This window comes from Neoarius graeffei, chromosome 13, assembly GCF_027579695.1.
Source record: "Neoarius graeffei isolate fNeoGra1 chromosome 13, fNeoGra1.pri, whole genome shotgun sequence".
NCBI lineage: Eukaryota > Metazoa > Chordata > Actinopteri > Siluriformes > Ariidae > Neoarius > Neoarius graeffei.
Genome location: NC_083581.1, coordinates 42977741 through 43002290, shown reverse-complemented (window position 1 = coordinate 43002290; position 24550 = coordinate 42977741). Strand labels below are relative to the sequence as shown.

Sequence of the window (24550 nt, the reverse complement as noted above, 5' to 3'; positions counted from 1 at the left end):
CAGTCGCGTCACATGACCAACGCCAGCGAATCAGGAAGGTGGATGTCACAGTGACGTTGTCCAATGACGACGCCAGCTAGAGCTCAGCACAGCGTATCCGCGTATCTCAATGTTTACACAGCACCGGAGCTGACACGATCTGGATTGAATACGTGGACGCTGGCGGATTCCCGTTTCCCGGCGTTTCCAGGCGGTTTAATGTAAACGGATAGTGCATCCGCGAAGAAAACGAGACAGATACGGTCTAATGTAAACTTGGCCTCAGTATCTAGCAACAACTAGCAAGTGAAATGGCTTTGGAAAAATTACTAAAACTTTCCAAGAAAACTTCACATGGTCTTGATTAGAGATAAAACTGGTCTGTATTGACGGAATGGCTGATTATAGCAGCTAACCAGGAATTAACTTGTTTCATGGACATTAAATATATAGAGGATATTACATGGTTGAGAAATGAAGTTTATCTTTGAGTGGTGAATATATCTCATGAGCGATTGAAGCGAACGAGTGAAAATATGTACAACACGAGAAAATAAACTTCATATTTTTGCGCCGCCATGTAATGTTCTTTATATTATATGGACACACCCACAAAAAAATATGCAAGTTAATCAAAAGAATTTTTATTTTGAACCGGTTTGCCATTTTGACAGTGCATGTCCAGTCAGTGGGAAAACACTGAGAGTGACATCATCGGAGTGAAATATCAGGAATTATTATAGATACAGGACACTTTTTCAGTGGAATAAAAACATTTATTTTTTTCGCGGTGCGGATTCCATCAAATCCTGCGCTCTGATTGGCTGGCGAGCGGGTCCGTATCCTACGATACGGACCCCAGTTACGGACCCCGGTTACGGACCTCTGGCGACTCGCTCATTCACAACAAAAAACGTAGCATTTTTTGTCAACATTTATCTTTTTTTAATAAGATTTATTTATAAGATTATCAAAAATCTTATACATTTTTGCCAGCATTTCTCAGGAGAATAGCATTAATTTTACAGCATGGATAGCGATAACGACAGTCTTCACAGCAAAAGCGAGTTTTACTATCCTGAGGAAGAAGAAATAAAAGAAAACATTTCAGGAGAAAGCTAAAAACCTCTAACTTGCTAACGCCGAGCAAAAACATGGCTGAATCCCGCATGACTCAATTTTGTATAAATAGGGGACTACATAGGTGGCAAAATGTAGGGTTTTTTTTCCTGCCATGGAAGTGCACTTGTATACTGAGGAGGAAGCCATTTGCATTACAGCCGTGAATGAGGATTCAAAATGGCGGCTTGCCTCGGCTCGGCTTTCCCTTTCGGGCGCTCTCGTTTTCTGTTAGAATTTGGTAAAGAAAAAAATAAATATATTATTTACCAGCTTAAGGTCAGTCCGTATGGTGAAATACCGTGACCTCGGCCTTGAATACTGACCTCGGCCCAGAGGGCCTCGCTCAGTACATTCAAGACCTCGGTCACGGTATTTCACAATATGGACTGACCTTAAGCTGGTAAATAACATATATGTATTCTATTTCCTTCTAGCGGGTTTCATGGTTTGACAGCATGCAATATTGTTAGCATATCGCTTATCCTGCGTGTATTACGTCACTCTACCCAATGGAGAATGAGTGTTGAATATGGTTTACGATATTGCATGGTTGTCAAGACAACATGAAGTCACACGTCGGAGACATAAAACTTCTGCGCTAGTGACTGACTGACAATTTGTGAACAAACATGGCCGCCAAGTTTGCTTCATTAAATACAGAAAATTTTGAGAGAATTTGAAAGAGAAAGATGTGTTGGACACCTGAAAGGAAATGTGTATGTATAATAATAATAATAATAATAATAATAATAATATTGGCTGGCTTTTTTCGTGGTATATCAGATATATTCCATTCAGCTACTCGTCTTCGACTCGTTCAGTATCATGCTAGCTGAACGGAATATACCGTATCTGATATACCACTCAATGCCAGCCAATATTATTTAAATGTGTGCCACTCAGATCCATGATGTATTTCACAGGAAAAATGCAAGTTTTTCCACATGAGAAAATAAACTTCATATCTTCAAGCCAACGCGCGATTTTCTTTTTATTATATAGACACATTCACAAAGTACCCAAATTTATCAAAACAACTCATCGATATCCTCATGAGTGACATCTAGAGATTTATGTCACGGTTTTGGTTCTCCATGTCCCGGATGTAGTGCATATGGAAAATACGAATGGCATATTTCCCAATAAAACACTCATGTCCATATAATATAATTGTATATTATAATTATAATTAAAAAGTATGACTTTTTTAAAAAAATAAATAAACTGGCAAACTGCTTCATAAAACACTTTGTTCTGTTGATTTTCCTACTCCTTACTCATTTTATCTCGTTCTTTAATTATATTCCCCTGTTCCTCAGAATGAAGAATGTGAAGAACCCAATACTTGTGTGTTCCTTGAAAGAATATTATTCTCACCAATCAAAAACATCCCTGTGTATTTTAGCCATAGTCTGGCATTATAGTTGAATTTAAACCAATCATGATTTACAGGCTGAAACAACCTTACAGGCTGAAAGGGCAAATAGAAAATCATGTTCATAATCATCCAAGCCCTGATTTCTGAATGCCTGTGTGGTTTAGGAGCATGGCTCTCCCATAGCTTCCCAATGAGATACTGTGGTATACTCATACAAGATAATAGCGTATATACAGGATCACACGAAAATTCATGGTTCTCCCATTTAGACCAGAATACCCTTAGTGCTAATCAGAAAGGATTACATTTCCAGACATACACCCACTGGCGACTTTATTAGGAACACCCAGCCACCTGCTGTTTTATGCAGTGATCTAATCAGCCAATTCCTTGACAGCAGCACAATGTATAAAATCACACAGATACAAATCAAGAGCTTCAGTTAATGTTCACTTCAAACATCAGAACGGGAAAAACTGTGATCTCTGTGACTTTCACTGTAGCATGGGTGTTGGTGCCAGATGGACTGGTTTGAGTATTTCAGAAATTGCTGCTCTCCTGGGGTTTTCACACACAACAGTCTCTAGAGTTTACACAGAATGGTGCAAAAAAACATTGAGTGAGTGACAGTTCTGTGGGTGGAAACAAACGCCTTGCTGATAAGAGAGATCAGAAGAAAAGGGCCAGATTGGTTCAAGCTGCCAGGAAAGATATAGCAACTCATAGTAACTCTTTACAACCGTGGTGAGCAGAAAAGCATCTCAGCATGCAACAGCAGAAGAGCTATGTGGCAGCAGGGGCGTGGTCAAGCGTCGGTCTATGAATGGAGGGCGGAGTCAGGGAAGGTAAGTGGCAGAATCACTACACCTGACAGGAATTAACCTGTGTTTGTGTGTCTTCCCCAGTGACCGCGCCCTATAAGAGGAGAGGGACAGCAGAGGAAGGGAGCTCTCTCCCCAACCAGAATGCTTGTGTGCGCGCGCGTGTGACTGGGAGAGTGTAGAGTAAAGAGCTGAAAAGCTAAAATAAAAAGAGTTTGAGAACTCAGTTCTGGCCTGCCGTGCTTCTGTGCTCCACCCACCTTCAACGATTCTTACAGTGGTGCCAAAACCCGGGACGGACTGCAGAAGAGAACAGCCCCATGGAGTCCTCCCCCCTCAAGGACCTGGTCCACGGCCCAACAGAGCAAGCACCAGGCGCTGATCGCCCTCCAGAAGGAGCAGGAACAATGGTTCGAAGCCCTGGTGCTGGCGCAGCAGGAAGATTGCCAGGCGTTCCGGCACCTCCTCGCGTTGGCAGGGTCCACCATCACCACCGCTGTGGACCCTCCCCAATGCCTCACCCTAATGAAGATGGGTCCGCAGGACGACCCCGAAGCCTTCCTCGCTCTTTTTGAGCAGGCAGCAGAGGCATGGGGTTGGCCGGTGGAACAGCGCGCGGCACACCTCCTCCCCCTGCTAACGGGCGAGGCACAGCTGGCCGCGCTACAGCTCCCCGCCGACAGCCGGCTGGTCTATGTCGACCTCCGCAGGGCTGTCCTCCAATGCGTGGGGCACACCCCGGAGCAGCAATGGCAGCGCTTCCGCGCGCTGCGCCTGGAGGAGGTCGGCCGGCTGTTCACATTTGGCCAGCAACTCCGGGATGCCTGCCAGCGGTGGCTGAGGGCCGACAACCATGACACCGAGGGAATCATCGATCTGGTGGTGCTGGAACAATTCATCGCCCGACTTCCAGAAGGAACAGCGGAGTGGGTCCAGTGCCATCGCCCGACATTGCTGGATCAGGCCATTGTGCTGGTGGAGGACCATATGGCGGCTGTTCCGACGGCAGGACAGCGTGTCTCCTCTTTTCCCCTCCTTTCTCTCTCTCTCTCTCCTTCTGTTCCTCGTCCTCGCCCCATTCCCCCACCGCAGAGGCAGGGGCCGGCTCCACCCCAGCCGGCCTGCCACACCCGCGGTGCCCTACCATTTCTTACTTCCGTGTCTATGTCTTCCCCCCCTCAGGTGAGTGAGCTCCGAAACACCGGTGCAGAGGGAGAGCCTGGGCTGGTATCCTGGCGCTGCGGGGAGCCGGAGCACCTCCAGCATCAGTGCTCGGCGATGGAGGTGGGCGCGGTGGTCCAGATCCCCGACGCGCCAGGGACCGCCCTAGATCGGGCCGGAGCGTATCGCATGCTGGTGAGTATCCAAAGGGATATGTATCAGGCTTTGGTGGACTCCAGCTGTAATCAGACTTCAATCCACCAAAGCCTGGTGCAAGACAAGGCATTGGGGAGAGCACAATTGGTGAAGGTATTGTGTGTGCACGGGGATGTTCACAACTACCCTTTAGTGTCGGTCCACATTCTATTTCGAGGGGAAAAATTTAGAGTAAAGGCGGCAGTTAATCCTCGCCTTACCCACTCTTTAATTTTGGGGACTGATAGGCTGGGATTTCAGGAATTAATGACGCATTTAGTGAAGAGTGGGGCCTGCCATATTTCAGCGGGGGGAGGTCCCGGTGTGGCATTGGCGGGAGCAGCTGTCACAGAGCCGTCTACGTCATCACCGCGTCAGAGTGAGGAGCAGCAGGTTCCTCCTCCCTCTCTCGGGGATTCCCTCGCAGATTTCCCATTAGAGCAGTCGCGAGACGAGACTCTGAGGCATGCGTTTGACCAAGTGAGAGTAATCGATGGTCAAACTCTCCAGCCAAACGCCACACCATCCTTTCCCTATTTTTCCATTATTAAGGAAAGATTATACTGAGTGACACAGGACACTCAGACTAAGGAACAAATAACACAGCTTTTAATCCCAAAGAGCCACCGGGAATTTATATTCCAGGCAGCTCACTTTAATCCCATGGCCGGACACTTAGGGCAGGATAAGACACTAGCCCGAATAATGGCCCGGTTCTATTGGCCAGGGATTCACGGCGATGTCTGTAGGTGGTGTACGGCGTGCCGCAAATGCCAGTTAGTAAATCCCGCGGCCATTCCAAAAGTGCCTTTGCGCCCTCTGCCATTAATCGAGACCCCGTTTGAAAGAATTGGGATGGATCTCGTCGGGCCATTAGATCGGTCAACACGAGGATATCGCTTTATTTTAGTCCTGGTGAACTATGCAATGCGATATCCAGAAGCAATGCCTCTTCGCAATATCTCAGCACGTAGTATTGCAGAAGCACTCTTCCGCGTCATCTCCCGAGTCGGAATCCCCAAGGAGATTCTGACTGATCAAGGCACTACGTTTATGTCACGCACACTGCACGAACTGTATGGGTTACTGGGAATTAAGCCTATCCGCACCAGCGTTTATCACCCACAAATGGATGGCTTAGTTGAACGGTTCAATCGCACCCTCAAGAACATAATTCGGAAATTTGTAGGCGAAGATGCACGCAACTGGGATAAATGGCTTGAGCCCCTGTTATTCGCAGTGTGAGAGGTCACACAAGAGGTCACACACAACATGCCAGCAGGCTTTCTCTGAGGTAAAGGCTGCACTGTGTGGGGGGCCACTGTTACACTCCCCTGACTTCTCTCTCCCCTTTGTTTTGCAGACGGAAGTGTCGGACAGGGGGCTGGGGGCTGTTCTGTCCCAGGAGGTGGAGGGGCAAGACCGTCCAGTGCTGTACATCAGCCGGAAGCTGTCAGTGCGCGAGGGCCGATACAGCACCATAGAAGAGGAATGCCTTGCCATCAAGTGGGCGGTCCTCACCCTCCACTACTACCTGCTGGGGCACCCTTTCACCCTCTGTTCAGACCACGTGCCCCTGCAGTGGCTCCACCGCATGAAGGATGCCAACGCGCGGATCACCCGTTGGTATCTGGCACTCCAGCCTTTTAAGTTCAAGGTGATCCACAGGCCGGGGGCACAGATGGTCGTGGCGGATTTCCTCTCCCGTCGGGGGGGGAGTCAGCTGCAGGCCGGATGGCTCCCTGGCCTGAGTCGGGCGGTGGGGGTATGTGGCAGCAGGGGTGTGATCAAGCGTCAGTCTGTGAATGGAGGGCGGAGTCAGGGAAGGTAAGTGGCAGAATCACTGCACCTGACGGGAATTAACCTGTGTTTGTGTGTCTTCCCCAGTGACCGCGCCCTATAAGAGGAGAGGGACAGCAGAGGAAGGGAGCTCTCTCCCCAACCAGAATGCTTGTGTGTGCGCGCGTGTGACTGGGAGAGTGTAGAGTAAAGAGCTGAAAAGCTAAAATAAAAAGAGTTTGAGAACTCAGTTCTGGCCTGCCATGCTTCTGTGCTCCACCCACCTTCAACGGTTCTTACAAGCACATTGGGTTCCACTCCTGCAGCCAAGAACAGGAATCTTAGAATCATGAACAAGTTCCTATTAAAGTGGCCGGCGAGTGCATGTCTGGTTGTAACGCTGTCGGAGGATGTCTGTAGTAATTATAGTTATTGTGCACTGCATTAGCGATCACTGTATAAATCACAGAGTGTCATTTTGAACTTGACTTAAACAACAGAAATGAAAAAGTGCTTCCTAGGGCACAAAACCTCTTTTCCGACAGGATGATACACTATACAGCAAAAAGTATGAGGACACCTAACCTTCACACCCATATGTGCTTCTTCCCCAAACTGTTGCTACAGAGTTGGAAGCACACAGTTATATAGAATGTCTTTGTGTGCTGTAATTTCCCTTCACTACAACCATGAGACTCAAACCTCTTCCAGCATGACAATGCCCCTGTGCACAAAGCAAGCTCCAAGAAGACATGGTTTGCCATATCCTGTACAGAGCCCTGATCTCAATCCAACTGAACACCTTTGAGATCAATTGGAACACTGACTGCACCCGAGGCCTCCTCAAGCAACATGTTTAACAAGCACATATGCTGTACACATACTTTTGGCTATGCAGCGTACCTCGATCTTTTCTAAGATGTCTATTCAGATGGAGATATATATTACCTGGCGTTATTCCTACTAGTCAATTTATAGAAGGTAATATATGGTGTAATCATTCCAGACATCCAGTGCATCTGTAGTCTGTAAAACATTCCTGACATGACAGATCTGGAAAGGACTAAAATCCCAGAGATACTCTGGTAATAATTATATTATCCCGCCTCCACATGGAAAACTAATCCAGGATGAATCGGGATTTGGGGGCAAAGAGCAACTATGTAAAATTCACACAAAACCCACAGAATGTCATAGGACTTTCAGGACAGTCTATATGAGGCTCGCATTGTGTTTAGTGTAAGATTAGTAGAGAAGAATGACGATCGTATAACATTTCAATAGGAATTTCAGACCTGAGAAATCAGACAGGTAATGAATAAAAATCCAATTGTGATTAGATTGTGAGATAACAATAATATTAATGAATATTGAATGGGTGCCGGTGGCGTGGTGGTGTAATGGTTAGCGCTGTCGCCTCACAGCAAGAAGGTCCAGGTTCGAGCCCCGTGGCCGACAAGGGCCTTTCTGTGTGGAGTTTGCATGTTCTCCCCGTGTCTGCGTGGGTTTCCTCTGGGTGCTCCGGTTTCCCCCACAGTCCAAAGACATGCAGGTTAGGTTAACTGGTGACTCTAAATTGACCGTAGGTGTGAATGTGAGTGTGAATGGTTGTCTGTGTCTATGTGTCATGCCCTGTGATGACCTGGCGACTTGTCCAGGGTGTACCCCGCCTTTCGCCCGTAGTCAGCTGGGATAGGCTCCAGCTTGCCTGCGACCCTGTAGAAGGATAAAGCGGATAGAGATAATGAGATGAGATGAACGGGTGCCAGGTGACCCTGGATACCCACTGAACCTTCTGAATACCCACTGGAGTGCATAGATGGAATTTTCTGGAATGCGGAGTCCGATTTAATCCCACATAAAAGTCAAAATGTGAGGAAAAGCCTGAAAAGCTTATAAGAGGTTTTCATTTCATTCTTTGAAATTTATATTTGAAGAATCTAAGATTAGACCCTGGTGTGGATCTGAGTGTGTGTGTGTGTGTGTGGAAGACTTTGGTGTGTTTGGCAAAAATTACTGCAAAGAATGTTTCTGCATGTTTTTTTTGTTTTTTTGTGAGTTTCTGTTTTATTAATCTGCTGTGCCGTGCAAGGACTCCCTGGGGCAATTTAGCATTTAACCGTGTGTGCATGTTTGTTTTCAGTAAAAGCAAGAGTAACTCACTGTGTACCCTTCCATTCCTGGTTCTCCCTGCGGTCCCATAACTCCGGGTTGACCCTAGACGTAATGAAGAAAACACACGCAAGACTTTAAAACGAGTTTGTGTTTGAAATAAGACTCCTGACAGCCACCTGAAAGTTTTCCTTATATCTAAACCCGGGTTCAAAACACATTCCTAGCAACCGTGTCTCTTTCTGCTGAAAGAAACTCAAAAAAGACTTTCAGTGCAAGATAGCGAAGGGTTTTTGCACGTATATTTAAGCTTCTCTTCAGTGTGCTCATCATGGTGTACAGGAGAAAAGAATTAATTCTCAGCATGCTAGCAATCATTAATGGATTAATGGAAAAAAAAAAAACATAATACCCCATTAGGAGTCTTGGATTCAAGTCCAGACCCTGTTAGTGTTTAGACTAGCTGGATTCTAACAGCTAAAGGTCAACAACAATTTTGTGTCGCGTTCTTGTTTTGATCTTTTTCCAGTGGTTCAGCTTTTAAGGGATCCAGACAAGTCATTCCTTGTGCATGTTTTTTAAACCATACAACACAGAATCTTACGACAGCTTGAAACTTTTTTTTTGCTTTCCTGCCAAAATCTAGCAACTAACTGCTAAGTCAATGGCTTTTTTAAAAAAAAAAACAAACAAACCAAACTTTAGCTGTGGAAATACAGTATACGAGGAAATGTTACTAATTAGCTACTGGAAAAAAGTCAGAAAGTGAAGGATAAAAAGTGAGACACATATTCCTATATGTGTCTCATATAGGAATATGCCATGCCATAGTAATTAAACAAGGCAGAAAAATAGAGCGTCTGTAAAAACTCTGATGCTTTGGCAGCTTTTTGAGCTGATATTTCCAACCACAACTTTCAGAAGACCTGAAATCCTAATGGACCTTCGATCTGTTTTGTTCAAGCCATTGACGTGAGACTGGAAAAATACATCAAGTTGCATTAACAGCAGTTAAAAATCTATTTTAATTGGATGTTTCTCCTGCATCTATGAACATTTAAAGAAATAAAGATGGAGATAACATTGCTCAATGAGTAGTCAGAATGCATTAACTAACCAGCATCGTAAAAACTTAACCGCCTCACAAGTAGGTAGAGGCTAGTTAAGGGTCGTATTCAGAGTTTATGACTTAAGTCCAGAAGTTAATATTTAGATGAGAAGGTTATTTTTATTCAGAATCTGGTTACGCAGCTGTTTACGTTGATTCTTCAATCAGTGCCGAGTTTCCCAAAAGCATCGTAGCACAAAGATCATCATTAAATGGTAAAGCAAGCAGCACAATGAACACTCTCATAGTTAAGATGCTCTTAGCGTTAAGAGGCTTTTGGGAAACCCACCACAGATTATTAAAATTATCAGTGTGCAATTCACACCTCTGAGGTCGTTACGTTTTTCTTGAGTAGAAGCATTCAGTAGGGGTTTTCAGTCGGAACAATATTGTCATATTTACGTGTGTATTTAATATTGGCCTTGAATGTCCGAAATCACACAAGAAACGTGCTTAAGTTCAAATCAAATCAAAGTCCTTCCCATGCCATGTGGCGCATAGGGCAGCGCCAATCACCCTTTCCATAGCCCTCAGCCTCTCGCCTATTACATAGCTAGGGTTACAGTGGGGGGCTAGTCCTCTGGTAACCGCAAGAGTTTGACTCCCCACTCGCATCTGTATTGCAGCGTGCCTTGCCAGACAGCAGTACCGGTAGGTACCATTTTTATGATGGTCTTTGGTATGACCCAACCGTGAGTAGAACTCGCGATCTCCCAATCGAGAGGCGGACACGCTAACCACTAGGCCAACTCGCGGTGCTTAAGTTCAAGGTCGGAATCATGTGTAAGCAAGACACGCCTCTGTTTTACTCAAACTCCACCCCCCCAAATGCGTAACTCGCACATAACTTCTGAACAGCATCTAGGTCTGTAGTGAGGTGTCGATAGTAATGTGCACAATTTAGATATTAAATTTCCACTTCACATGCATAAATCAACTCTGACTGAACTATGACCCTAAATGAGTAAAAATCTAAAAATAGATCTCATTACAGTTCATTCTACTTCTCAGAATAATAGTGACTTTTACACTGACTGGTCAAAGACTAGCCAATGCAGGAAGTTGCCGCTAACAGTTGCCGCCCCATTTGAGAAAACTGAAATGAAGGAAGGGAAACTAGAAGAGAAGGAAGTGATGAAATCAAGGATACAGTACATTTAGGTACTAACCTGTGATCCTCTAGTTCCACGAACTCCTTTCAGTCCTGGCTCTCCTTCCTGTCCAGTTTCGCCAGCAGAACCCATCTCTCCTGGTTGACCCAGGGGACCCTGGTCACCCTGATACAAATCAACAGAATGACAGTGTCTCAGTGGTGGGAGTGTTGAAATGTCATGGGTTTCACCCATAAGCACTTCATATCTCAAGTCTAGCTATCTAGGATCTAAAAGCGAACCACTGTCTCTTGTCTAAAAACAACAAACCGGGCAGCTGAGGCTGGATTTTGCTCAGGAGTTCAACAGTGGCTCTTTGGTTGTCCTGTATGCACATGTGATCACTCTAAACCTTGATCACTTATCAAGCACTTATTAAGCATTTCTAAGTGGAGTACCACAAGGTGCAGTGCTAGGCCCAATTATCCTTCTTATTTGTCTAAATCCTTTCATTCTGTTAACTGCATTAACTCTAATACTGTGTGAATCTGTTTTCAATATGCCTGACAGAATGAAATGAAGTAAATATAAGCTGATAATATAATATAAGAGATTTTAGAAGCCAAAATGGCAGTCCTAAATCCTAAGTCTTAAAAAATCATGCTTTACCTTCTTTCCATGACGTCCATGTTTTCCTGGTGGTCCTTGTTTTCCTTCCGGTCCCTAATGGAAAGAAATAATGTTAGTGTGAAAAACTGTAAACCATAAAATCTCAGGAAATCATTATATTCTATATTCCAAACTCTTATGTACTCACAGATGGACACTCACCGGGAATCCTTTTGCGCCAGCGTTTCCAGGAGGTCCCAGAGGGCCAGGGTCACCGACCTTGCCCCTTTCTCCAGGCTCTCCCCTTGCACCGCAGTCTCCTTGTTCACCCTGGAGCAAAAGCACAAGAATCACTAAACTTACGTAGGAGATATGTTAGATACAATAAAATGATAACATGTCAAAGTCATGAATGGAATAAAACGTTTGATTGTTTACTGACCTTTTGGCCGTCCTTTCCCTGAGGTCCATCTTCTCCTGGTGGACCTGGAGGCCCCTGACAGACACACACACACAGACACACACACACATACACACACACACAAAAGGGGAAAAGTCTGAGTAAAAGTAAATGCTACAGTGCTATTTTAAAAGCATTCCATTACCATTACCACTGATCATCAAAATCAGACCAATGCAGTCAAGTTTGGGCTTTTTCAAAAATATATGCACACACATTATGATGAGGACGCTAATTAAAGCACATTGTCAAACTTCATGAAAGGCATGCATTTTTAATTTTACATGCATTTTAACACTGACATCATCATGTTGTAGAAAGTTATGAAACATTCACAATATGATACCTGTAACTTACTTGATGAGACATAGCATTGTAGAATCAGTGATTGTATTCATTTAGGAAACAGCTAACAATTTGTTTAAAGCAGACCCTAGCCATTTATTAGAGTTATGTAGAAATATTGTTTAAGATAAGATAGAACTTTATTCAACCTGACAGAAATTCTTGTGGCAGATGTTGCTCAAAAATTACAACATAAGAATAAAAAACAGAGTAATAAATAAACAAACATAACGCCATCATCTTTACCATTACAGCCCTCATAAGGCTGCTTTCACCCCCGCCATTTTATTCCCAACCTCCAGTATTTCACATGTAATCCCACAGGACGTGATCACAAAGTTGAAAAAAGTTACTCCAAGAGGTACCCCAAGCACTTTTTTTAACCTTCTGATCAATCAGATTGTAGGTTCGAAGGCAAGTGAGAAAAACATGGAGGACAAAGTGATGGTGAAAAATGAGTCTTGTGAGGTAGTGAGAGATTAGGAGGAGATTTACTGCATGGAAAATATTTTCAATATTCCAACGCCATTGTAACTAAAAATAACCATGTGTATGTTTTGGCTGTGCACTGGTCGAACAAACAGGTCAAATTCTTCAGCTTTTCTGCTTCTAAAGTGACAGTGAAGACAAATAGCATCCTCAAAAATCTAAACTAATCTAGGATGCAAGCTAGGCTAGCTAGTTAGCTGATACTAGCTAAGACGTGAGCGTTGTTATGGTTTTTATGTATATAAGCACAAACTTGGGTGTGAAAGCAACCCCAGTGCACACATTTCATAATTCAAGAAGCCTTCACTCAGAGTTGTTATCCAGTTAAAATATCAGGATATCAGTGCCAATAATATAACACGTCATAAGCAAAACATGAGGATTGGCTGCGTTATGGTGTAACAGTAGAAGATCAGACAGTGTGAGAGAACACAGAAAGTCTCTGAGAGAGAAACTAATAAAGACACAGCAGACAGACCCGAGCTGAGGCTTTCAGACCTGTAATTAAGGAGCAAGAATGTAGACTCACCCTTACACCTTTTTGCCCTTGCTCCCCTTCAGCACCCACAGGTCCGATTACACCCTACATGAAAGACAATCAAGTTAGCTCCTGTTAGAAAATGCAGCTTATCATGTTACCAAGAAAGCACAAAGTGTAAACTCCTCTGTTATGAAGATGCCGGAAAACTTAAAGGTACAGCTTTAACTCTGACTGTTACAAAGCTGGACACTGGAGACTCATCTCATCTCATTATCTCTAGCCGCTTTATCCCTCTACAGGGTCGCGGGCAAGCTGGAGCCTAGCCCAGCTGACTACGGGCGAAAGGCGGGGTACACCCTGGACAAGTCGCCAGGTCATCACAGGGCTGACACATAGACACAGACAACCATTCACACTCACATTCACACCTACGGTCAATTTAGAGTCACCAGTTAACCTAACCTGCATGTCTTTGGACTGTGGGGGAAACCGGAGCACCCGGAGGAAACCCACGCAGACACGGGGAGAACATGCAAACTCCACACAGAAAGGCCCTCGCCGGCCCCGGGGCTCGAACCCAGGACCTTCTTGCTGTGAGGCGACAGTGCTAACCACTACACCACCATGCCGCCCTTCACTGGAGACTCCTTCCATAAATAGTACATAACCCATAGCAATCACTGCACACCATTTTTAATCTGTATATGTACCACATCTGCCATACAAGTCCCTGTGAATGAGCTGTTACTGTAGAAACGATAATGTATGAGATCACACACATTGAACCTGTAAACCTGTGATTTGCAGCTGCACTACTGTCAGAGCTGCGGTTATAGAAAATTAACCAACACCTTAATTCTACTCCATTTCACTTTTGTAAAAGAAACACTAAAATGACTTTGCTATGTTATTTCAATGTACTTTTCACAATGAAAAAAAAATTAATTAATTAATTGGTTATATTCCAGGTGCATCATCATCATCATCATCATAATAATAATGATGATGCTACTGGTAAACGCACAACTTTACAGTAAAATACACTAGTCAACTGCAGATGAAGGGTGCCATTACTTTTTTAGCATATTTTACAAAAGAGCCCAGCTATAACACCTCATCTGATGAGATTCACAAAACGGTTTATGGTAAAATAATCACACTCACTCATCAAACTAAAACAATTACACTACCGTTCAAAAGTTTGGGGTCACTTTGAAATGTCCTTATTTTTGAAAGAAAAGCACTGTTCTTTTCAATGAAGATCACTTTAAACTAATCAGAAATCCATTCTATACATTGCTAATGTGGTAAATGACTATTCTAGCTGCAAATGTCTGGTTTTTGGTGCAATATCTCCATAGGTGTATAGAGGCCCATTTCCAGCAACTCTCACTCCAGTGTTCTAATGGTACAATGTGTTTGCTCATTGCCTCAGAAGGCTAATGGATGATTAGAAAACCCTTGTACAATCATGTTAGCACAGCTGAAAACAGTTGAGCTCTTTAGAGAAGCTATAAAACTGACCTTCCTTTGAGCAGATTGAGTTTCTGGAGCATCACATTTGTGGGGTCGATTAAATGCTCAAAATGGCCAGAAAAATGTCTTGACTATATTTTCTATTCATTTTACAACTTATGGTGGGAAATAAAAGTGTGACTTTACATGGAAAACACAAAATTGTCTGGGTGACCCCAAACTTTTGAACGTTAGTGTATATAAATCGTTTAGACAGCTCTGACGGCTTCCAGAAAAAAGTGCTCTGATGCTGCACGTTCTTCATTCTGTTAGCAGTAGCACAGGTTTAAGACCTCACCTTGAATCCCGGTTCTCCAGCAGGTCCCTGTTCACCTTCAGGTCCTGGAAGCCCCTGCCAAAGAAACACACAGCACTTGTTTAAAATCACTGCACCTTTCCTCTCAAGGCAAAAGAGAATGCTTGTGAAATTCAGTTCGCTAGTAATTCTATAAAATAAGCCACCCACCAAATAGCATTATAGTAAGCAAGCTACAGTATGAATTAGCATTATGATAAACACATTCACGCACAAACCAGAAAACCAGACAAAGAAATAACAGCAGACTAAACCAGGGTCTAGCTTTACGAGAAACAGATTAAACCAAAACAAACATTACAGCAAATGGGCTAAAATGTGAATCAGCATTACAATAAAAACATTAACCCACAATGTAGAGAGATATTAAAGAAGCTAAAACATGAACTAGCATTATAGTAAACAGATTAACCTGCAAATTAGCATTCAAAAAAATTAATTACAAACATCTCATTTTAACTTAATTAGCTGGCAGTGGGTGTCTGTGTGTGTGTGTGTGATTGCTGTACTTATAAGTGTTGTTATGGAATGTCGTGTGTTACCTCAGGTCCTTGCTCTCCATTTGTTCCTGCTTCCCCAGGTGGACCTTTAGGTCCCTAATGGACAAACACACTACCGGTTATGTAACTCGGAAATCACCACTCATTACATCATTCTGCACAGCGCACACACACACGCACGCACACACACAGAGCTATGTGGATTTCAACACTTAGCAAAATAAATGTGATTGATGTAATATTATTGTGTGAAGAGAGCAGCTGTCATCACCAAGTTATGTCAAACACAAAGCCGATAAAGGACATTACCTTGGGGAAGGTGTGTGTGTGTGTGTGTGTGCTTGTACATGAGTGTGTGTGCTGATGTGCTGTGCAATGTGTATGAAAGAATGGAAAAACAGCACGGCTTCTTCAAACAGCTCCAGCATGTTTTTACAGCAGATGCAGCAACTAGAAGACTGATTACATGTTTAGACTAGCACTCTCTCTCTCTCTCTCTCTCTCTCTCTCTCACACACACACACACACACACTCCCAGAACATGAAATGGCAGAAGGAGAAGTCCATGCCTATGCTTCCAAAACTACCAGTTTGGCTTAATATTTATGAAAGGAGTCAGAAATACTCACAGGTTCACCATGAGGTCCTCTTTCACCAGAACTTCCAGGTGGACCTGCAACACCCTACAAAATGTACATACCGGTACATGCATGCATCTGAGTCTTGACCATACTGACTTTTTTTTGTGTGTAAACATGATCTCGTTATACATTTCGAATTCACAGGTAAGAGTAGAAGTATGCAGACAATGTGGCTGCATGCTGTAAATTACAGGAATGTTCGATTGGTTTTAAATTGCCAACATTGTACACATTTGTTCCCTCACTCCAATTAGCATACTCTGTGAAAGGTTAATTCCTGAAGCTACATGTAAACAATTTCCACACAAGAAGCCAGCAATTAATCATTATTTGAAGTTTAATTTAATGATCGTAAATAGGACAAGAATACTTGTGAGCATGAGCAATTTGTTCATCAAGAAGAAACAATATACCCTAGACTGTAGCATCATTTACTTACAATGGCAAAAGTATGAGGAGCAAAGACATGGATGGCTAGATTGAAGAGGAAGAAGAAGTCTGTACAAGTCCCTGAACAGGAGGAGGTCTGAGGAAGCCCCATAGGGAGGAAGACATCTAGGAAGGCCTCAGGGTGAAGAGGAAGAAGTCACAGAATGAGGAGGTGTAAAGTCTAAAAAGAAGTCCCAGAGTGAACAGGAAGATGTTCCAGAGTGAGAAGGTGAAAGTCGGAGAGCTCAGAGTGAGGAAGAAGTCCTAGAGTAAGGAGGAGGAGGCCTGAGGAAGTCCCAGAATGAGCACATGAAAGTGTGAAGAAGCGCTTCCCAGGAATGTAAGCTATTATGAAATGAGTGTAAGTAAAAGAAAATCCGAGTGTGAAATGAAGGAAATCTGAAAATACGGTTGAGAAACTCAAGAATGTTGAGCAGAGTATCCATGAGGAACAAGGTGGACATCAGAACAAGAAGAAAGAAATTCACTGGCAAGGAAAATCTGATAGCAAGTGCACAAAATAGCTTTCAGGGCAAATTTAAAAGCTTCATGTACACATTTTGTGTGAAAGCAGGACCAGTTTGTAGTTGAGTACTAACAAATTTTATCTTAAAACCAAAGGACACTGCGTGACAGTGAAAGCGAATAATGGTTCACATTAAATGCCCTTGCTTTTGACTTTTTAAAGTAAAGTGTGAAATTGTGCTGTTCTGTATTTCAACATGCTGTACTGTGATACAGTACGTCAGAATGTGTGTATTGAGCCACACTATGCATATCATAGTAGATCTGCAGTGCTGGTTATTTGTCGATGAGAACCAGCCACATACTGTTAAACCACCAGGAAATTATTGCAATCTGATGCTTAGACTCCTTTCAGATGTGTCACCAGCACTGCTTCATGTATTTTCCTTTCATCCCTGTTTACATGGCTTAGTATCATCTGCAGGATACACTACGGCGGCACAGTGGTGTAGTGGTTAGCACTGTCGCCTCACAGCAAGAAGGTCCGGATTCGAGCCCCGTGGCCAACAGGGGCCTTTCTGTGTGGAGTTTGCATGTTCTCCCCGTGTCCGCGTGGGTTTCCTCCGGGTGCTCCGGTTTCCCCCACAGTCCAAAGACATGCAGGTTAGGTTAACTGGTGACTCTAAATTGACCGTAGGTGTGAATGTGAGTGTGAATGGTTGTCTGTGTCTATGTGTCAGCCCTGTGATGACCTGGTGACTTGTCCAGGGTGTACCCCGCCTTTCGCCCGTAGTCAGCTGGGATAGGCTCCAGCTTGCCTGCGACCCTGTAGAACAGGATAAAGCGGCTACAGATAATGAGATGAGATGAGAGGATACACTACCTACACACAACCATTCTCATTAGCACGGTGGGAGAGCATCATATGAAACCAGACCTGGAAATCTGTTCCATATTTCTGGTGTCTTTGTTCCTGATTTAACCTGATTCCTAATGATTATTACTGGGAATTTCTTATCTCTTTCCAACATGGGAACAGGCTAGCCATGAGGAACAGAAATGTCTGGCTTGGTGGATAATAAACACTTGTTTTGGCAAATGTGAAGCCATTGCGTATTTTGAGGACATTGTACAGGAACATACACTCACCGGCCACTTTAATAGGAACTTGTTCTTGAGTCTAAGATTCCTGTTCTTGGCTGGCAGAAGTGGAACCCAATGTGGTCTTCTGCTGTTGTATGCTGAGATGCTTTTCTGCTCACCGCGGTTGTAAAGAGTTGCTATGAGTTGCTATATCCTTCCTGGCAGCTCAGACCAGTCTGTGTTGGGTTTCCCAAAAGCCTCTTAAAACTAAGAGCATCTTAACTAGGAGAGAGAGTGTTCATTGTGCTGCTCGTGCTACCATTTAACGATGATCTTTGTGCTACGATGCTTTTGGGAAACTCAGCACTGCCCATTTTCCTCTGACCTCTTTTATCAACAAGACGTTTGTTTCCACCCACAGAACTGTTGCTCGCTCAATGTTTTTGTTTTTCGCACCAGTCTGTGTAAACTCTAGAGACTGTTGTGTGTGAAAACCCCAGGAGATCAGCCGTTTCTGAAACACTCAAACCAGTCCATCTGGCACCAACACCCATGCCACAGTGAAAGTCACACTTTGAGATCACAATTTTTCCTGTTCTGATGTTTGAAGTGAACATTAACTGAAGCTCTTGATTTGTATCTGCATGATTTGATGCATTGTTTACAGAGTTTACACAGAATGGTGCAAAAAACCAAAAAACACCGAGTTCACTCTCCTGCCCTCTGGAAGGCGCTACAGGAGCCTTCGGACCAAAATCACCACGTTCAGGAACAGTTTTTTCCTTCAGCTGTCTCACTGCTGAACTCCGCCCCACACACACACACACTCACCAACCCCCCCCCGAACACTGAATTGACTTGAACTGACTTCACTGCACTATCACCATTTGCACTACTGTTTATTCATACCGAGTTTTGTATATACTGCAAATATCTACATCATATCATACCATTACACTATAGTTCATTCATATTGCACATTTGTACATACTGTAAATATCTATCATATCATTATACCAGGGGCAGCACAGTGGTGTAGTGGTTACCGCTGTCGCCTCACAGCAAGAAGGTCCGGGTTCGAGCCCCATGGCCGGCGAGGGCCTTTCTGTGTGGAGTTTGCATGTTCTCCCCGTGTCCGCGTGGGTTTCCTCCGGGTGCTCCGGTTTCCCCCACAGTCCAAAGACATGCAGGTTAGGTTAACTGGTGACTCTAAATTGACCGTAGGTGTGAATGTGAGTGTGAATGGTTGTCTGTGTCTATGTGTCAGCCCTGTGATGACCTGGCGACTTGTCCAGGGTGTACCCCGCCTTTCGCCCGTAGTCAGCTGGGATAGGCTCCAGCTTGCCTGCGACCCTGTAGAACAGGATAAAGCGGCTTGAGATAATGAGATGAATGGGATCATTATACCATTCCATACCCTGTAATTGCTGTACATTTATATTTGTATATTACACTTATGTCATTTACTGCTATGCACTTCTGGTTAGATGCAATCTGCATTTCATTGCCTTGTACCTGTGACATGTTCAATGACAATAAGGTTGAATCTAATCTAATCTAATCTAACCTAACCTAATCTAATCTAATCTAATCTAATCTAATCTAATCTAATCTAATCTAATCTAATCTAATCTAATCTAATTGTGCTGCTGTCAAGGAATTGGCTGATTGGATAACTGCATCAAACAGCAGGTGGATGGGTGTTCCTAATAAAGTGGCCAGTGAGTGGAGGAAATGTTTCTTCATTCAGTTAAAAATGAAACTTGCGCTGGGTATTGTTTATTTCACTCATTTACAGATTTGCTCACTCGTAAATTTGTGTGTAAATGTACAGTACAATTTTGCCAGAGTTGCAAAAAATTATCTGATTTTCTTCAGACTCATGTGTGTATGTTAATCAGCTGTACATTAACAAGCACATTCACACCCACCAAACTCCATAAAATGCAAAAGCTCACAGAGTTAAAATGACAAAATGATGACTAAATGGTGAAAGAACACTAAATCATGTAGTAGGACTGTTTCACAATCAGGGTATACTTTTCAGGTCCATGATAGCCTGAAAATCGAACCTCAGATTTTTCTGTTCCTCTGCTGCCAAAAATGACGTTTTGAACTGGAAATTAACTGCGCACAATGTCAGAACTACAGGTCGTATACTGGGCATGTTACTTGTGGTGAGATGACAGCATGTACAGTAGTGTATTTCTAAAATTGATCCACTTTCTTATCATCCATAAGAGTAAGATATACAGAGTGAAAAACTGTTGAAATGGATATGGTTTTAAGTACAAATGCTCAAGTCCTGTGCAGCGATGTTTGTGTATAGTGGTAACTGTAATAATGACTGAAGTGGAGATGATCCTTGTGGTTGGCTGGAGAGGACACTTTTTGACAGACACATTTCAACCACATGTGAAGCTCTGCTGCAAAAGTGTCTCACATCTGTTTCAAGTCCTGTTTTTACTGTGCAACAATACAGTCTTCTGCTTCAAAGGGACAAATATTTTCTTAAAAAATCATTTACATCCTCATCATATGGGGAGTGATTTCCAGAGCGGATATTTTTGACAGACACAGGATCCTGTCAGACACACTTAGTTTACAAAAAAAAATGTAATTTCCACTTAAATATCTTTCTACTGTGAATGAAATACTGTATACAACCCAAAGTAAAACCTGATTAGTGCTAACAATGCAATTCTGAATTTAACCAGTAAAATATAAATGTAATATTTAAAGTAGAATTAAATGAAATGACCACAAGGTCAAAACTGAGCCGACATTTGACTCTTACAAACATATTTATAAGAACTTATGAGACATTACTGCTGTATGTAGGACTGGTGTGTCCCTGTAAAATAAGGTATAAGAAACTGCAGCATATTTATACTGGACCTAGTTGCAGGAGTTAGTTGGTGTCATTCAAATAGACAACTATGATTGTGAAACAACCCAGTAATGCAGCTCAGCCACTGCAGCATGTCAGTTACCACAGACCAACACTAACGCGTCTGCCTTTTACAGGGTACCATTACTTTTGTCCTAATTGAACTGCTAGTCTTTTGTGTTAATTTACTGAATTGTTGAAATGGATATGGTTTTAAGTACAAATGTTCAAGTCCTGTGCAGCGATGTTTGTACACTACCGTTCAAAAGTTTGGGGTCACTTTGAAATGTCCTTATTTTTGAAAGAAAAGCACTGTTCTTTTCAATGAAGATCACTTTAAACTAATCAGAAATCCACTCTATACATTGCTAATGTGGTAAATGACTATTCTAGCTGCAAATGTCTGGTTTTTGGTGCAATATCTCCATAGGTGTATAGAGGCCCATTTCCAGCAACTCTCACTCCAGTGTTCTAATGGTACAATGTGTTTGCTCATTGCCTCAGAAGGCTAATGGATGATTAGAAAACCCTTGTACAATCATGTTAGCACAGCTGAAAACAGTTGAGCTCTTTAGAGAAGCTAGAAAACTGACCTTCCTTTGAGCAGATTGAGTTTCTGGAGCATCACATTTGTGGGGTCGATTAAATGCTCAAAATGGCCAGAAAAATGTCTTGACTATATTTTCTATTCGTTTTACAACTTATGGTGGTAAATAAAAGTGTGACTTTTCATGGAAAACACAAAGGGTGACCCCAAACTTTTGAACGTTAGTGTATATAGTGGTAACTGTAATAACAACTGAAGTAGGGATGATCCTTGTGGTTGGCTGGAGAGGACTACTCCAGCCAGCATATTTATACTGGACCTAGTTGCAGGAGTTAGTTGGTGTTACTCAAAAAGACAACTATGATTGTGAAACAACCCAGTAATGCAGCTCAGCCACTGCAGCATGTCAGTTACCACAGACCAACACTAACAGGGTAGAGTACCATTACTTTTGTCCAAATTGAACTGCTAGTCTTTTGTGTTAATTTACTGAATTGTTTTTAGATCATAATCTGTGTATAAATTCACAGGAACTCATTGACAAATTGATTTGAAGCTGATCAATTCAAGTTCACCCCAGTGAGTCTCCTTATACATAAGTTTATAAAAACACAAGAGTGAACCCTATCAATATGAATGTGTTCATCAGATATGAACAGTTTTATGAATAAATTCTCATACGTTTCCTGCATAAAAGGTCCGACGAGTGATTTATGAATAAATTCATTCTTATGCTGTTTGATAATTGAGGCCTAATTTTCCCTGAAACCCAATAATGTTATGAAGCCAAACAATGTCTTTTACAATTATAAATGTCTCCAAATAGGCTTGAAGTATTCAAGTCCAGGACTCGGACTTGAGTCCGACTCGTACCTTAATTTTAAGGACTCGTGACTTGACTTGGACTTGAGCACTGATGACTTGACTTGGACTCGTAAATTGGAGACCAGGACTCAGATTTTTTCATTTTTTGTAACATACCATAATAATTTGGCATAAGATATTTATATCTACATTAATTTTTGTACTAATTTCGTGCAAGAGTGTCACACCTGTGCGCCTTGGCACGTGCATCAGATAGACTCTCGGGCATGCTCCGGACAGCGCGCGCGCTAAGTGGACTCTCACACGTGCCATAAACGACTCGCACATGCACAAGATTAAGGCGCAATCAGCCGCCTATTTAAAAACTGTGAAAGCACACTTACTTTGCGAAGTATTGGAGTTGCATGGCAGACACATTACCGAGCCTTATTTCCTTGTTTGGTTTCCTGATCCCTGATTTCCTGTTTCTCGTCTTTGATTCTGCCAAGTCAACGATAGCCTGTTTGTGCCTCGCTTGACCTATTGCCTGTTTCACTGTTTTACGATTTTGCCTGCCGTTCTGGATTGTTTACCGTCTTCACTTGTATTAATAAACACACCTTCTGCACTTACATCCGTCTCCCAACCATCTCTGACAGAATACTTCACACTCCCTGACAAAGAGAATGCACATTCACCTGTTCATACGTTATGTTCAGGAACAAACTAATGTTAATGGCGCTGAAACAGCCACCGTCAAATGGTGCGGCTGGAGTCTTGTCCTTGGACTCGATTCAGACTCGATTCGAAACTTTTTTTAATGACTTGGACTTGACTCAGACTTGAACACTGGGGACTCAAGACTGGACTCAGACTTGAGGTTTAATGACTCGACTACAACACTGTCTCCAAACTTCATACACCAAACATTTCTTGGCTGATCGATTCTGCACTCTATTCAGATAGGATTAGTTTAAAACAACAACACCCTCAGCACTATGTTGGGCCTTATGTTTGGGGAAGTCATTATTTCACTCGTTATACTATAAAGCCCTGTTTGAGTGTGATTAGTTTCACTGTGTGACATCTGTAACACTTTACACGTTTCTCCTAGATTGTGGCACACATGGTCACATGATCATGTTTATTTATTTGATAATCAAATGTTAGATAATTTAGAAACTTACAACAATAGAGATAATGTAGCAATGCAGTGATACCCAGTCACAAAAGCAGTTCCACAAAAACATTGTGCATATTTCATTCCATAAACTCAGAAGTTTTATGGCTCCATGGTCTCTATAAAAGTTCACTAGATGTGGTTTGAACTCTTGCATCATTTACTGTCCTATGTACTACAATTTATGTTCTACAGATCGCCTGAAGCAAGCCATATTCTCACTCATATTCTCTTACTTCCTTCTGTCATCACGCACTTATTTTTTGCTCTTTAACACACACACACACACACACACACACACACACACACACACACACACACACACACACACACAATCAGTAAAGGCCTACTGCACTTTTTGTACTTTTAGAGTTTCTACCTTATAATGGGTTTTTGTTGTGAGCTGACAAGTAAAAATTAAGTGTCGGAGCAGTAAACACTAAATATGTTTGACTCATTTGAAGTGTACAGTATACCAGCCTCAGTTGCACCATTCGTGGCACTAGAGGGCGCTGTGGGTCTAAGAGTGTTTGGAAACTCTGAGAGAAAAGGGGATAGGAAGTAGTACAGCATCCTCAGGCTATTAAAAGTCTTGTTTCATATAACACACACACCACCACCAGCACTAATGATGCTGTAAAATAAGAGACTCCATCTACTTCCTTTTACAGTCAGCATTTAATTGGGCACCGTGCGACACCGTGACCAGAATAGAATCAGAATTACTTTATTAATCCCTGGAGGGAAATTCAAATTTGCTACCAAGCTCCTGAATCAAAGAAGAAGTAAACATGTCTAAAAATAGAAGATAAAATCAGGGAAGAATTACAGGGGAAGAACAACAACAACTTTATTCATCACACGTACACTTGTGAAATTCCTCTCTCCATTTAACCCATCTGAAGCAGTGAACACACACATGCACACACACGTGAGCAATGAGCACACACACATACCCAGAGCAGTGGGCAGCCATGCTACAGTGTCCAGGGAGCAGTTGGGGTTAGGTGCCTCGCTCAAGGGCACCTCAGCCTAAGGCTGCCCCACGTT

The 24550-nt window shown here is 42.9% G+C and overlaps 1 protein-coding gene across 1 annotated transcript in view; it reads right to left on the bottom strand.

The window, feature by feature from the left end:
• The window catches only part of LOC132896734 (collagen alpha-1(XXIV) chain), a 286940-nt gene that overhangs the window by 25100 nt on the left and 237290 nt on the right, over positions 1 to 24550 (bottom strand). The window contains exons 32-40 of the mRNA XM_060937767.1: positions 16091 to 16144; positions 15504 to 15557; positions 14944 to 14997; positions 13179 to 13232; positions 11798 to 11851; positions 11578 to 11685; positions 11416 to 11469; positions 10825 to 10932; positions 8599 to 8652 (exon numbers count right to left, since the gene is read on the bottom strand). Of these exons, the coding sequence (XP_060793750.1) occupies positions 8599 to 8652; positions 10825 to 10932; positions 11416 to 11469; positions 11578 to 11685; positions 11798 to 11851; positions 13179 to 13232; positions 14944 to 14997; positions 15504 to 15557; positions 16091 to 16144 (594 nt within the window). The remainder of the gene's footprint in view (positions 1 to 8598; positions 8653 to 10824; positions 10933 to 11415; positions 11470 to 11577; positions 11686 to 11797; positions 11852 to 13178; positions 13233 to 14943; positions 14998 to 15503; positions 15558 to 16090; positions 16145 to 24550) is intronic.